The 16,247-nt window shown below is 40.5% G+C and overlaps 1 protein-coding gene across 3 annotated transcripts in view; it reads right to left on the reverse strand.

Annotated features, from left to right (window-relative positions):
* Positions 1 to 2,770: 2,770 nt before the first annotated feature.
* Positions 2,771 to 16,247, reverse strand: part of TRAF3 (TNF receptor associated factor 3) — a 95,718-nt gene continuing 82,241 nt past the window's right edge. For all 3 annotated transcript variants that reach the window (XM_045016700.1, XM_045016698.1, XM_045016699.1), the window contains 2 exons: positions 12,035 to 12,209; positions 2,771 to 10,612 (listed from right to left, as the gene is read on the reverse strand). In XM_045016700.1, coding sequence (XP_044872635.1) covers positions 10,041 to 10,612; positions 12,035 to 12,209 — 747 coding nt within the window. In that variant the 3' untranslated portion in view covers positions 2,771 to 10,040. The remainder of the gene's footprint in view (positions 10,613 to 12,034; positions 12,210 to 16,247) is intronic.

Here is a 16,247-nt window from a genome sequence, read left to right on the forward strand (position 1 = left end):
TTATAAGGAAAAGTTGAGGTGCCTTTATTATTCTTTTGTTCCACTCTTTCTTTCTATGGGGAATTTGCCAATGCAATATCACTGTCTTCCTTTTAAAGAAACAAACAAAAAAGGCAATGGCTGTTGAAAATAGCAATTCCAGTCCCAATAACCACTGGGAAGCATTTCTTGCTCAATTTTATCCTACTTTTTCCTACAGCAAGTTACAGTGGATCAGTATATTTGATTTGGGAGAAATGAAGTACCAGCTGCCCAAACTGAGCTTGAGCACTCCTGAATTTTGAGGTGTTCAAATCTGGAAGGCAGGTGCTGGGGGTGGGCACTGTGGCTCTGCGGGGGAGCGCGGCAGCATGTATGCAGCAGCGTGTCTGGCGCTGCTCGGAGCCAGACACGCTGGTCTGAGTGGCACGGTAAGGGGGCTGGGGGGGTTGGAGAAGGGGTAGGGAGATCCAGGGGGGGCAGTCAAGGGACAGGGAGGGGTTGGATGGGGTGGAGGTTCAGAGGGGCAGTCAGGGGACAGGCAGCGGCTGGATAGGCATGGGAGTCCCAGGGGTTTGTCAGGGGACACGTAGGGGGTGAGGTCCTAGGGGGGAAGTCTCAGGATGGGGCAGTCGGGGACAAGGAGAAGGGAGGCTTAGATAGGGGGTGGGGTCCTGGGGGGCAGTTAGGGGCAGGGGTCACAGGAGGGGGTGATCAGGGAGCAGGGGGGGTTGGAGTTTCTGTGGGGGGCAGTCAGAGGGAGTGGATGGTGACAGGGTGGGGCTTCCCTCCCTCCCCGTGGTGTGTCCTATTTTTTGAATGTTAAAATATGGTATCCCTACCCTACACAGTGCAGGTCTCCACTCACAGCAGGCTGCAGCATGAGGTCTCAGCTACCTCACTTCCTCCAACTTCCTTTCCTGTTGGTAGTGGCCAAGGGAATGCTGGGAAATGTAGTTCTTTCCCTGATCCAGGGCTGGCGCTATAGGCAGGGAGCTAACCAAGGAACTACAGCTCCCAGGGCCCCCTGTGGGTTCTCAGCTCCCATGCTGGATCTCTGCCGCCCCTGCAAATGGGCTGCCCCAAGCACGTGCTTGCTTTGCTGGTGCCTAGAGCCGCCCCTGATCGCAAGCCTCCATGTGCAACCCCCCCCAATAAATTAAACACACAGTTTAATATATTTAACACCATTATAAATGCTGGAGGCAAGTGGGATTTGGGGTGGAGGTTGACAGCTCGCAACCCCCCGTGTAATGACCTTGCAACCCCCTGAGTGGTCCCGACCCCCACTTTGAGAACCCCTGAGCTAGAGTCAAGGGGGAAGCTCTCCCGGCTGCACCTCTAGTCACCTCATAGGACGGGAGGACTAAGCAGAGAGAGAGATGCTGCCAAGAGCATAGCCTTGCCACCGGAGCTAATTAGAGAGACACTGGACAGCTTGATGTAGGGCAGTGGTTTTCAAACTTTTTTTCTGGCGATCCATTTGAAGAAAATTGTTGACAATGGAGCTGGGGATGAGGGGTTCAGGGTGTGGGAGGGGGCTCTGGGCTAGGGCAGGGGGTTGGGGTGTGGGAGGGGGGGTCAGGGCTGGGGTTGCAGGCTCTAGGGTGAGGCCGAGGATGAGAGGTTTGAGGTGCAGGAAGGGGCTCTGGGTCGGGGGGGGGGGCGGCTCCAGGCTGGTGCAGGGGATTGGGGCACAGGCTTACCTCAGGTGGCTCCCGGTCAGTGGTGCAGCAAGTGTGCTGAGGCAGGCTTCCTGTCCTGGCACCGCGGACAGTGCTATACCCCAGCCAATGGGAGTTTGGAGCTGGTACTCGGGGTGGGGGCAGCGCATGGAGCCCCCTGGTCCCTCCACCTAGGAGCCAGACTTGCTGCTGGCTGCTTCCAGGGCCCAGTACAGTGTCAGAACAGGTAGGGACTAGTCTGCCTTAGCCGGGTAGCACAGCTGACGGGACTTTTAACGGCCCGGTCAGCCACTGTGACCCAGTGCCTTACATTCCACAACTTAGTAATGGGTCGCAACCCAGAGTTTGAAAACCACTGATGTAGGGTACGGTTCTACCCATATCTCTACAAGCAGAGGCAAGGTGGGGACTATACAATAGGCCGAAGAAAGTGAAAAGGAAACAAGGAAGACAGAGAACGAGGGGAATGGAGAAAACTGGAGGTCAGGAGATAGAGCTAATTGCAGTTTGAGAAGTTTGCATGGTTGACAAAAAGGACATCCCCTCACTGTTGGTAATCACAATAATTCCCATTATCATTCAATTGAAACTCAAATGTGAATGAGCAACAACATAATTTACTTGATTTTGAGAGAGCATGTAACTTTGTGTGGACTATCTAAATTTGTTACAATATTTCCAACATGCCTGTAGGGTATCTCTCTGCTTTTCTTTTGGTTTCAACTTTAGAACTCAAAAATGCAGTAACTTTGTTGGAGGAAAAAATAATTTACATTTTTTGGAAATTCAAGCCACACTGTCTCCCTTCAGTATCCTCCTGGGGATGCAGTTTCATATGAATGCATGAAAACCCATCTTAATTGATTCTACTCTATCAGCTTGGTGACTATGCTCTTGTTTTGATGTCAGACTGAACACTAATTTCCTACTTTATTTTACTTGTGTGACTCATCAGGTAGAAGTTGAGATTTTATAAAAATCCAAAGCAAAGAATCTTGTGGGAGAAGGTGGTAAATGTTGTAACAATAATGTGATACAGGTCTATCAGCTACATGTATGCATGGAGCCTTAACTAGTCATCATATAAATGAATACAAAGGAGGTGAAAGGTTACATTTTTACTCTGTAAGCAAGCTCCAGCCATTCAAATTCCAATACACCATCTCGTTTTTAAAAATATGATTTCCTACTTAGATTTATTTTTCCTTTAATAACAGACAGTTTAGCATCTCATATTTTGCATTCTACACTCTTATACACACTGTCCTTGTATTAGCATTAAAACACAAAAGACATAGCAAGACCTCCAAACACAAATAAATACCAAAAAACACAGTATACAACAAACTGAAGTACAACATATAATAATGCTATTGGAAAATTAAGACATGTTGCTTCATTATTATTATTAACAACAACATGGTTATTGCTGAGCAATAAATTATACATTTTTAAAGTCTGTCCCCGCCCCCCCCCCTTAAAAAATAAAAAGGACGAATACCACTGGTTACCAGATCACTTGCACTGTATCCTTACAGCTATTGATAATTAAGACAGGCAGAATATACACAATCAAATGAGGTTGGCCTTCTTTGGTCTTTGTTTTTGGATCGTAAAACTGAACATAACAGGTGTACCATTCACTGAAGAGTATGAGATAAAATGTAAGTTACACAAGTTTTATAAACATTAATTTGTACACTATTCTTGATTACGCACGTATTTTCCACAGATATTTCTTAAGAGAATTTCTTGGAAATGTCAGCTTTTAGCTTTTCCAATGTGTATGTTGTTTCATGTGTTTTAAAGGTTATCCTACTTGTCTGAGAAGAATGGACCTACTTACAGCCCATTGTTTCTGAATGGGATATTAACATCCCCTAGTCACCACTAAATTATTGGAGTTTTATATCTCATAAGAAATCCTGAATTTTCCCACTTTATTCCCCTATAAAACTGAAAAGTTATATAACCCCTAACACAACAGCTACAAGGAAAATAAATGTGTGGATCGTATGGTGCATCAGCAATGATGGAAGCCTGAACTTTTCCATTCCACAAGTGCAGATTATACAACTCACTGCCAGTGAGACAGGTCATAGTTGGAAAATGTGTCCTTTCAAAAATGAGCTACAACTGAATTTAAAGCTCAGAACACTCTATGCAGGAGAATGACCTTTACGTATGGCAATGCTGGTTTATCTCAGTAACCCTTAGACAGAGTCAAATTCTCTCACTACGCATCCCACTGCTAGCAATGGTGCGAGTGGACACTGGCATTGCTAAGAAGTTAAAAAGTCCTGGTGGAACTGGCAACCAAATTAACAGTTTAGTTCCAAAGGACCAAAAGGTAAAAAAAACACCACGAACAACAAACCCTTGCTTAAGTGGGTTGATGAACCAAAACCACAGAGTTGGGATCCAGATCTGAATTTACATAAATCCTGGGATACTGGATCAGGCGTATCTCTGTGACATTTAGATGTTATTTAAACCCTAAGGAACTAATCCTAACTTGGAGAAAAATGTGGCCTAATATAGACACTAAGATCATGAAATGGAAGACAAAAGCTACAGTCTTGCCAATAAATTAGAAGAGAAATAGGATTAAACAGATCCCTTGTGTGCTGTCTCTCTCAACTCTTCCAGAATTTAAGGGATGCCTCTGAATTTGCACCTAAAATTTCTTCTTGACCTTCCCCCATTTGGCACTGTCTTGAAGACTCAGATTAAAAGGCAGGAAGTACAGTTAAACCCTCAATGTTGTTGCTCAGCTAAACTGATTAAGAAAGGGTCACAGTAAAGGTTGACAGAACCAAAATAAATCCTCAAACTGTTTTCGGTCTCCCTGCCTACTTGAGCCCTTAAAATCTATCCCCCCAAAAATGAGGGCACCATAAAAAGAACAACTGAAAAGGACTGTGTTGGTGACATGTGGGCTGTCACATGCATGCCCCCAAATCATGACAGCTCGGATGTTTAATTCTAGCCCTTACAGTCTTGACTGTGGGTCTTTAAAATATGTCACTTCATTTGTTTCAGTTCCTTTAAGGGATAAGCACATGAAAAGGTGAGGTCCACTGGTCTGAACATAGTACTAGGAGACAGGAACCTCTAATCTAACCTTGGCTCCAACACAGGCTCCTTTTGTGGCTCTGGGCAAAGTCATTTAACCTCTCTACCTCAGTTTTCCTGTCTATAAATTGTGAATGCTTCTTGTGAGGATTAGTTCTTGTTTGTAAAATGCTTTGTAAATGAAAAGCACTATGTATTATACAGTAAGCACTAACAATCACTATCAAATAGACCAAAGTCCAGGGTAGACTTTTTTTTTTTTTTGAAGTTACCGTGATTTCTAGGTCAACAGAAGTTGAGAGGTATTGATTGAAGTAAACAACAGGAATCCCAGGAAGAGGTGGGCAGAGGACTAGCTGTTTTTCCATTTTCTTACCTTTCCGAATAAAAAAACCCCCAATAATCTTTCGCCCCACCTCTTCATTCTGAGCTGCCCAGCACCAACTTTTTTTTTTTTTTAAACCCTGAATCTCCTGATTAGCTGAGTGAAAGGAAGGATGTGTGAACTAGACACCACTCCATGGAGCATCCATATAAAGTTTTCAGAAGGATCCAGCAAGCTACCCACTTCCCACGAGACAAAGCAGATTTTGTGTGCAGTGTGCTGAGTCTTCATACCTGGAATGTGGGAATCCAGGGCTTGCGGCTACCCATGAGTCTCCCTTAACAGCAGCAAAAAATATTCCCATCAGTCAACGAAGACTGATTTGGGGGCTGGGGTTATTTTGACAACTTCTATATGGTCAAACAATTCTTTGCCTGATGACAAACCTGGAATATATATATAACATTGTAACAGTGAAAACTAAGGTACTAGGTTTGTAACTAAAATTCATTCGCTAAGATTATTTTTCTCCCTCCACCTATTAATATATTTGCATAGTTAAACATCAAGGCATCAAGACTGCAGTAACATTTGATATAGTCAGGAGGTGCAGAATACTTCTCTACCATTGCCTACAGGCTTTTCTGTCTTGCACCACAGAGCACCAATGTTATTAGAAACTGCATTGTTGGTGAAATGCCTGTTCAGCATGATGGACTACAGTTAACAAATAGGTGGGTTTTAAACTCAGTCGCAACATGCCATAATCAGGGCAAGTTGGTAGCAACTTGAGCAGTACAATCGTACCCTAACATTCATGGGTTCAGTACTTTAAAACTACAACTAACACAGTTCTCCATTACCTTGCATTTGAGAGATTCATCAGGCACATTTCATATCTTCAACTTTCCTTTTCCAAATAGGAAAACCAATTTGGAAGAGGAATTAAACTGCATTTTATCTTTATTTTTTTAAGATAACTAGCATGTTACCCATTACATTTCATTATCACTGAAGTTGAGCTACCCTTTTCTGTTTTCCTATTGCACATTCTCTTTGAGAAGAACAAATTTACAGTAAAAGGCTGAAATCAACATTGCATATAAAAAGTCAGCAGTTGACTTAAGTTGTGAAGGCGTACATGTAGACAATAGCTAAACAAGATCCCTTTAAGATCAACAGAGAAGTAATGCAAATGCGGTCATGTATAAGGATCACAGATTGGTCTTTAAACGCTGAAATAGTTTCATCCTGTTTGGAATTTGAGACTTTTTTTTTGTAAATAACAAATGCATACGTACTGTATGCATAGCATACAAACAAAACTTCTGGTAGATTTCATTCTTTTTGTGAGATGTTCCAGCGGAAGTGGGAGATGCATATACATACAGTTAGAAGGTCACTACTGTGGAACAATCAGCAAAAGCATCTGGCTGTGCACTGCTAATGAATACTAAACAGCAATGACAAGATTCCATTATGAAGAAATTCTGTTTATGGTCATGATTAGCACTGTAACTCAAATACCATGGGCCCTCCATTGCATTCATGCAACTCTACTGAGGTTCATGGGGCTTCAAGGGTGCAATCTGAGGGCAGAATATAGCCCTGTGAGTCATTTTTATAGATAGTCCCCAGAAAACTTCTGAAATATGTGGAGGAAAAAAACCTGAATGTTCAGGGGGAAAATAAATGTTTAATAATCTTACTGGACCCAAAAGGCAGTAAAGCACAAGGAATCTTTACCCTAAATTTGGATGACATTTCATGACCTTATTTCTCTGATACATACTTTCATTGCTGGGAAGCTGAGGGAATCCACTTACATATACAGCAAAAATCTCACAGTCCAGGGATATCTGGCAATTTCTGCAGATATGGGGATATTATAATTGATGTACTCCACAGCAGGATATAGTTACATTTTGCATAAGATTGTTGGATTCTGCAGAATTAAGGGGAGCAAACTGGAAATTCTGTGGCAGCTTCACATTTTTAAAAATGAAAATACAGCTTCCATGTTGATTCTCTTGATATTAAAATCAATGTATATGCCAAAAGATTTTTGTATTGGCAATATATTACTGCATGACAGAAGCTGTTAGAATGAAGCTGGAGGTTTTGGCAGCTGGGACTTCTGGCATCTGAGTAAGCATGGAATGAAGTTTGGAGAACTATGGATTAAATATATTAGCTGGTGTTTCTGGTAAAATAACCAGCAAACAATTATTGTTGACATTTAAATTTTCATCAAGAGGTTTCAGAGTTAACATCACACTGAGATGAATTGGTGATTCAGACATCCTAGAACTATTATTAAGCTGTATGCAGACTCAAGAAGATTACATTATACATTTACACTTGTTCCTGTTTCATTTTTTATTTAAGAGCTTGAGTTCAGGAGCATAATTCTGCTGCAAGACTTGTAGCCTGCATCTACAAAATTGCAAAACACAATTAAATTGATTATTATACAACTCTCACCTAAATCAGTCCCAGATTCAAACAGGATAGAAACTGTTCTTATGTGACCATACATTTTCATTTAAATTTCACAATACATATATTAGCAATGGGAGCAGAGCCCTTTGGACATTTCCACTTGGGAATCCTGTTTTCAGTAAAATTCTGTGATGCACATACACAAAAGCTCAGCTGCCTACATTCATGACTATTAGAATGGTATGCAAGTTGAGTGAACCTTTGCTCTAAAGCATAAGTGATGGGTTTACTTAGGCTGCCTGCATAAAACTGCAAGTGCCATATAGACCTTTGCAGGAAGTCCTCCTTCTGTGCCAGAAGTGAAACATTAGCACAATAGCTTGCACCTGTTGTCACCTATGTACCATAAAAGGAATATAGTACCTAGACAGTGGAAGGCAAGAACAGGAAGACTGATTGCTATGGAATGTTTTGGATGCCAAGAAGCAGGCAGTATTCTAGCAGGTGCCTCGAAAACCCATGAAGACCACTTAGCATGCACTGTATATTTGTAACAGGAAAGTACTTCTTGCAGGCACAGTTTGTGAAGGCACAGCCATAAAAGACAATGGCAACAGAGACAAGCTGAACTACAAAGGCATGAATTCAACTGAGCCCAAGGTAAATATTGTGGCTACGCCCCCAAAAGTGGAAAACTGAATGGGTACAAGCCTGACAGTCAAGACGACCAGCACAATTCCCTCTCATGTGCACAAAGGTGTACTAATTAGCTTCTCTCTTTAGTTCTAAGCAGCACTCAGATTTTGAAGCAGCACCCAGATGGCTGGTATATAGTTAAGTTATGCCATTGGACTTTCTACTTCCAGACTAACAAGCAGAAGTAGACAAACACAGTGGGTTGCAATCAGCATGTTTCAGGGCTAGGAAATGCTTGCTGCTGAAGTTCAGGCAGCTATAACAAAAACCCGTGCATTTCCCAGTTAGGATGCTTGTCAGTCTGCCATGAACAGACACCAATGAGCGTATACATTAATATCCACTCAAAATTCTCAGATTAGTCAATTTAAAGTGCTGCCACCTTCCATACACCGGATTGGGAGGAAGCATGACATCTTCCTTCATGTTAGCCTAGGGGCACTGTCAAAGTCCAAGCTCCATAGGAGCAGTGTGCATACAAATTCGGCACCTGAACATGATGGATTCCACAGATGCTCTCACAGCCAAACCTGGACTTTGGCTTCTATCCTGCATGTTGCAAATTATCTAAGGGCTCTGAAGACAAGGCTACACATTTTGCCTGAAGTCCAGTTAAAACTACCATTTTGGGTATTATAATTAATCTAAATACCAAGCTATGGTTTATAAGCAGCACGTCACATTTAAGGCACATGTATGCATGCAAGCCACCATCATCTTTCCATTGCTTTCTGATCATATAGCCTTAATAAGATGCAATGATCGCTAGTATAGAATGAATTTAGAGGATCATGACTGGCTGTTTTTCAGCACTAATCCTCTTCCCCCACACTGAAAATATTAGGTGTTGCACATCTATGCTGTCAGCAATATATATAGCTTGATTGGAAAGCATGAGGCAGAACTTTAAAAGCGTACAGGATTCCGTTTAGAACTCCAAAGTTCAACAAATGCCCTATTTTAGGGTGAAAACAATTATAAATCTGATAATGATGCACAGCATCCATGAGTGATTTTTCCTTAATTTTGAAATAGTGTCATTAACTACGACATATATTGTAGGTTTACATTTCTAAAGAGAAATAACATCAATAGTTGAATAATTTCTTTTTTTATCACAAGTGATAACCAGTGTTTGATATCTTCTATTTTTCTTCCAAGAAATATCAGTCTATCAACAGCTTTAAAATAAAATGTTTTCTGTAACAATTATTAATAGAACTTTAAATAAAAATATGATTTTGATTTAGATACTTTCAAGAAGACCTGGATATTTTTCAAGGTCTTCTGACAAAGTAATTATTAAAACAGAGACCAGATGAGGCCTTAAAAAGACAATATACTGTATTTCAGACACGATTGCACTTAGTTTTTCAAAATAATTATATCATAGTTGCAACATTACTTCATCATTTCTTCTTTTACTTAACATGCTGACAGTTTCCAGCTAACCCACATATGAACTTTTTTGTATTCTAGTCTAAATGAAGAAAAGTCAGGTAATTTATTCAGCACATACTTTACATGTCTTTTCACCTCCAATTGACTAGATTAATAAGTTAAATAAAAAAGCCTCTCTGACTGTAATCATTATCCTCATGAGGGATAAATAATTCTTCAGAGTTTAAGTGTTACTAGTTCTATTAGAAAATATACCATGGTATGATTTCTTAATGTGTTGCTACTTTCGCCATTGGACCCTATGAAGTTATGCCTTCAAACTCTTCCTTCTGTTCCACAAGGTGGTCCTTTGTGCTTTAGGACCTCTGATTGAAGACAAACTGATAGAAAACCCCAAATGGAGTTGTCTTCTGTTTAACTGCCTCCCCATTTATATGTCAGGGGTCTGGTAGATCCGAAGTATCCACTATGACTTTAATAAAAATAGTATCATCTTTAATATACGTTCCATTTTCTAGAACTGTTTGAGCCACAAAGACTGGGCAGCCAGATGCAATGTTCATTTCTCCAGTAGGCTTCTTGAAACTACTGCTGTTTGGGTCTGGCTTGAAAGCATCTCCTAAGTGACGTCGAGAAGCTCCCTGATCCATTAGCATCAGAGTCACTTTCTGTTTAAATGGCCAAGGAAGTAAGGCATCATATTCTCCACGCATTATGACGAAAAACAATGACAAGTGCGTCCCTTTTCCCATGCCATCTCCATTAAGGTAAACTCTGGCACACATCTTATAGCCAAAGTATCCAGTATAAAAAGGCTGGCTGTACAAGGACAGAGTCTTCCCCATGACGGCCTCTTGTTTCCGACGTTTATAATCTCGAATTTTCCAAATTAATACTCCATTGTAACTGGCAGTTTCTAACACCTGGAATCGGAGGTCCATGTCAGCCAACCGAATATCATGAACACTCAGCATTTGATCGTGTCTACTTAGCTGTGTCTCTAGTACGGCTAGTAGAAAATGGAGAGGGGGGTTGTGAGAAAAAAAGAATAATTTAACTTTTTAAAAAATATATAGAATTAATAATCAATAGTACAAAATAAATAAATAAATAAATAAATCTCACAATACTATAATAGTATAGAGTAAAATAGTATAAAGTTAAGAACCAACTCACATTTAGCCACATACATTAATTTCCACTGCCAGCAAGCAGTGATATTAATTGGCTCTTTTATAAAGCTGATATTTTACTGTACTATACAGGAAGTTGGGAACTGCACTACACTTGGTAGAAATGTCAAGCACTCAAAACATCCAGCATAAATATTGTTCAAATCACCATGCGATACAGTCATACTTAAAGAACAAAATTTGACATTTCTCTCTAATCAGCTGTTTGCCAAGGGTCTAATAATATTAACTATAGATTTATCATTGTGGAAACCTTTGAAAATGATGGCAGAACTCATGTCATCCCATTTAAATGAAGAAGAACCGTGGGTTGTTTCAGAATCTTCATCTTTGTCTGATCCTTCATTGGGGATCAGCAGCAAATGTATTATGAGTAAAAGCTGAAAATTCAAGCTATGTCCTATTACGGATAAACAGTTTTCTGCACTACATGGTACTAAGTACTCCCATCTCCCCAAGTTTTGTTGTTTGTTCATTTTTTAATGGGTCCTTTCTTCCCCTCTCATGGAAGATAATAGTCATCACTTTATTCCTCTGTATTTTACAGTCTGGCAACAATAACAAAAATAGGCAGTGTGGATTAGTAGAGGTACTTACATGAGGCAGTTTTTTGCTAAAATTATCTTTACATAGTAATTTGTTTTTGAACCAAACAATATTGCCTGAACCCTTAAGAATGGTCTACACTGTACTGCTAACTTGTGGTTTTCATCACCTTGTTCAATGTGTGAGGCAATGACCTTACTATTCAAATAGCTCTCATTGTGTTCTTCACATCAAACATTCCTCTGTACCAGACATAAAAGACCGTAAATCGATATCTGGAAGCATATTTTCAAGTGAATAAAAATAAAAATAACTGATCTGTTCACTGGGACAATATTACTCCGAAAATACTTGCCAATACACTGAAAATATTTTATAAAGAAGCTACTGGAATCTATTAGCTTTCTAAGACCGGCTGAGAAAATATTTGCAATTAACTTTCAGTGTAATCAACACTATGTTCAAGAGAACAAAGTAAGATAGGAATGAAGTCTAAGGTACAACCGGGAAGGGGAATGTCATGCCTTTAACAAAAAGATTACACACCTAATTTCCTTTTCAAGAAACTGAAGGATCAGTGTTACTGATGTTTTCAAAGGAAAATCACAATGGGAGTTACATTCAGAATAGCTCATTTGTCTTTTTTACAGTAGCTGCTGGGTGGTACTTTACTCCATTGTGTTTACACTCACCTGTATTTCGAGCTCCTTGTCCTGCAGTTTTATCAACGCTTTCCAGCTCACTCACTCTATTCTGGAGGGACTCCACACTGCTCTTCATGATGTCTGCCTCCTCCCAATTCTGTCGGAATGGGCGGATCTCTTTGTCCAGTTCTTTCAATTTCTCTGCTTGATTGTCTATCACTCGCTTTATAAAACAGTAAAATTTAGTTAAAAGAAAAGAAAAGAAAACCACCAGGAAAAGCTGGAAATAATGAAGGTTATACAAGAATTGTGTCTGTGAGAAAAACCATTTAAAATAAACTCACATCTCTTAAATGAACCTTAGTGGTAGCATAATCTAAAGGAATAAGGAGGGACTAAAACAGGAACAGTTTTACTACTGGTTCTGCCCCACTGATCTCCTGGGTGGCTTTGGTTATGACACTTAACTTCTCAGTTTCCACGAAGTGTGAAACAGAGATAACTACTTCATAAGGGTGTTGTGACAATGAACGTCTGAACAGCACTTTGAAATACGAAAGTCGTCTGTATGTGCTGCTATTATTAGAGTACTGTCAGGATCTCCAGTAAAAATAAGATTTAAGAACAAGTTAGAAAATTAATATTTTGGCCTTTGATTACAGAAGCTTGTTTCAATATAAGGTCTTATAATAAAGGTTTTACTCATTGTTGAGTTTAATTTGGATGGGATTTTTCAAAAGCATCTAAGTGATTTAAGAGACAGAAGTCAGTAGAACTCATGTTTCTGGTCACTCAAGCACCCTTTGCTCCTAAATTTAAACAGGCCATGCATCCTGAAGGTGCTCCCTGGGTCAGCTTTACGTTTACAGTTATTCATATTTTTAAAAAGCCATGAGGTCTTTGTTCAAGAGAAGTGCAGAAAATCTTCTCATCTCTGAAGCAGGCACACTCATTTCATTTCTCACTACTCTATTTTAATAAAAAAATTAAGCAAGGAAGGAAGAGCACACCCACCAGATTGCTTCAAATCTAATACAAAAAATATGGAACGCTTTATACTGTCACAGCTAATTTAGAACAGCAGGAATTTTAGCCAGAACCATGTATTCAATTATAGAGTTCAAATGATAGTGAAAGTATTTGAAACAAGAAACTGCTTTGGCTACCAGCTACAGTTAAATTCCAGATCTGACTTGATGGTTTCATATAATCTATCAGAGTTTATTAAACAGCTCCAGCAAATTTCAAAATGTTTCACTTCTACATTTTTTTTTTTTTTTGCATTTTAATACAAAAGACAAGTTCAGTTTATTTTGCGTCTGCCTTCTGGGCAGATAATCAAGCATTCAATGTTCTTTGTGGGGATAACCCTGATGTCCCACACTTCATTCACTTCCCCTTTTGGATGTCTATTTTAACCACCTGGTTTCAGTACATACTGGAAATAATAATTAAATGAAGGCTTAAAATTTGACAGGCTGCTGGTAGAATTATTATATTCTAGAGGTGTGTTTTATCTTGCTATATCTAAGAAATACTAAGTTATGTGGTAAGTTTCAAGAATAACCATTATTTTTTTAATTTTTTTTTTACACTAATGCTTCAAAATATGTATGTATGAATCTTGAAATGATGACTATGTGAAGCAAAGCTCTGTACTAAATCAAATGTGTGGATTTGTGCTCCCATCAAATAGATTAATGTCACTGTGCGTAGTGAAGCTAATCACAAACTACGAAGACAAAAAACTTTATTTCACCACAAAAGACCACAGAGGGGAATAAAACAGAGAACAGCCTTGAGCCGTATATGTAAAAGGGAGCACACCATGAGATGACCTAACCCAATTGTATAAGAGCATATCACCAAACTTAGAGCAGGAGTTCACAGATTCAGAATCACACATAAATGTAAAACATACCCATAAATTGACTCTTGACTTGTATTCGTGGAACTAGAGTGAAACTGCAAGCTCACTGGGGCAGCGGCCATCTTTTTGTTATACACCTCTACCTCGATATAACGCTGTCCTCGGGAGCCAAAAAAATCTTACCGCGTTATAGGTGAAACCGTGTTATATTGAACTTGCTTTGATCCGCCGGAGTGTGCAGCCCCACCCCCCCGGAGCACTGCTTTACCACGTTATATCTAAATTCGTGTTATATCGGGTCGCGTTATATCAGGGTTGAGGTGTATGTTGTACAGTGCCTCACACAATGGGGCCCTGATCTCTGACTGGCGCCACCAGACACAATACAAAGAAAAATAATTTTCATGTGAACCAGGAAGTGCCACTATAGGAAAAATGCAGAAAAAGTATAGGCGAGGTTTTTCCTGGGAACGATGGTGCCAATATGGGAGAAAATGATAGGACTGTTGCTTTTTTAGGAACTACTTTTTCTCCACTGAGCCATATTTAATATACTACCCTTGACCACAATGCATCTAGGTTTTACAAAGAGAGTTTTGTTTATTGCCAGAGTGGGTTATATTTTATCCCTCAAAATTGTTCAGGATAATTCCAAATACACAGAAATAGGTCTGTAATCTATTGAAAAGGAGGCTCTAGGATCTTTTTCCTCTTCCCCTGCAGGCAGGCAGAGGATTTTCACACTGGGAATGCTGACAAACAAAACCTGAATTTAATGCAGCAGTGGAGAATTATATTTTCTCTAATTATGTCATTCATCAGCATGCAGATCGTACTCATAAATTTTCAAGCAGATACGAATTTTCTATATATGACTTTCTATTTCAATCACTAACTTCTCCAAATTATCATCACACCCAGCTCTACGCCTGCATTAAGCCATACATGCCTTTTCTGAATACTGAAGTTGATGATCTTTCAGTTTCTGTAGTTAGATACTCATTTGTTATAGATATTTTATCAATTTATAAAAATCTTACACATTATTTCTGGACCAGTCCTGGCATCCTTCAGAACTTAGACCAGGGGCAGGCAAACTTTTTGGCCTGAGGGCCGCATCGGGTTTCGGAAATTGTATGGAGAGCTGGTTAGGGGAGGGGAGCATGGCCTGGGATCCCCTCAATATGTAACCCCCCCACTTCTTGCCTCCTGATGCCCCCCCAGGACCCTTGCCCCATCCAACCAACCCTGTTCCCCAACAGCCCCCTGGGACCCTTACCCCATCAACCCCCACACCCGCTCCCTGTCCCCTGACCGCCCCCAGAACCCCTTCCCCTGACTGTCCCCCACCACCCCATCCAATCCCCCTCTCATTCCTGATGGCCCCCCCAGGACCCCTGCCCCATCCAACCATCCCTTCATCCACGGATGAAGATATCTGTGGATATAAAGCAGATATCCACAGACTTCCAGGGCTCTAGTTATCTTAAAAGAAAATTGTGAAGTGGTGGTGTGACATTAATGCCGCTATTTCCCCTATTCTCTGTGCTGAGGTGATGGCTACTAGGAACGCTGTCTTCACTGATAGATGCGTAAGAGAACAAGTGACCACAGGTTCAAAGGGTTGTCTAGTTAGGCTCTTTAGAATTCGATTTAGGTCCCATGTGGGGTGCCTGGTGTATGGGAATAGGTTTCCTATGCCATTGAGAAATCGGTCACTGGATGGGCAAAAATCAAGTATCCATCTATTTGTTGGTGGCAGGCCGTTATGGCTGCCAGATGTGCCTTGAGGTAGCTTAGAGACAGTAGGCCTCTAGAGGAGGGGGCTATGTAGTCCAACACAAAGGGGAGGGAGGAAGACACTAGGATGATTTGTTTGGAATTACATCAAACCTGGAATTTTTTTCCATTTTTGTAAGTAAGTGTGGCAGATAGCTGACTTTCTACTGTGTAAACACTTCTTTCACCTTTTCAGAGCAGCAATTCTGTGTGTCAGAACCATGAAGGAGCTGAGATTTGAGCCGCAGGATCTGTAGGTTGGGATGGAGGATTTGTCCATCGTTCTGTGAAAGGAGGTGAGGAGTGGGCTGAAGAGGGATTGGTGAACACAGTGTTAGCTGTGCCAGGTATTGGTACCATGTCTGTCTCAGCCAGGTGGAAGTGTATAACTTTTGCTTTTTCTCTCTTCATTTTTTAAACAAGATTTTCAGCATCAGAGGAAATGGAGGAAAGGTGTATAGAAGGTCTCTCCCATGGGAAAAGAAGAGCGTCTCCCTAATGAGTGTTTCCCAAGACTGGCCTTGGAGCAATATAGTGGGCATTTCCTGTTCAGGTAAGTGGCAATCAAGTCTATTGTTTGCATTCCCCCGTGATAAAATATGCAGTGGAGTA

This window comes from Mauremys mutica, chromosome 4 (assembly GCF_020497125.1).
Source record: "Mauremys mutica isolate MM-2020 ecotype Southern chromosome 4, ASM2049712v1, whole genome shotgun sequence".
Taxonomy (NCBI): Eukaryota; Metazoa; Chordata; order Testudines; family Geoemydidae; genus Mauremys; species Mauremys mutica.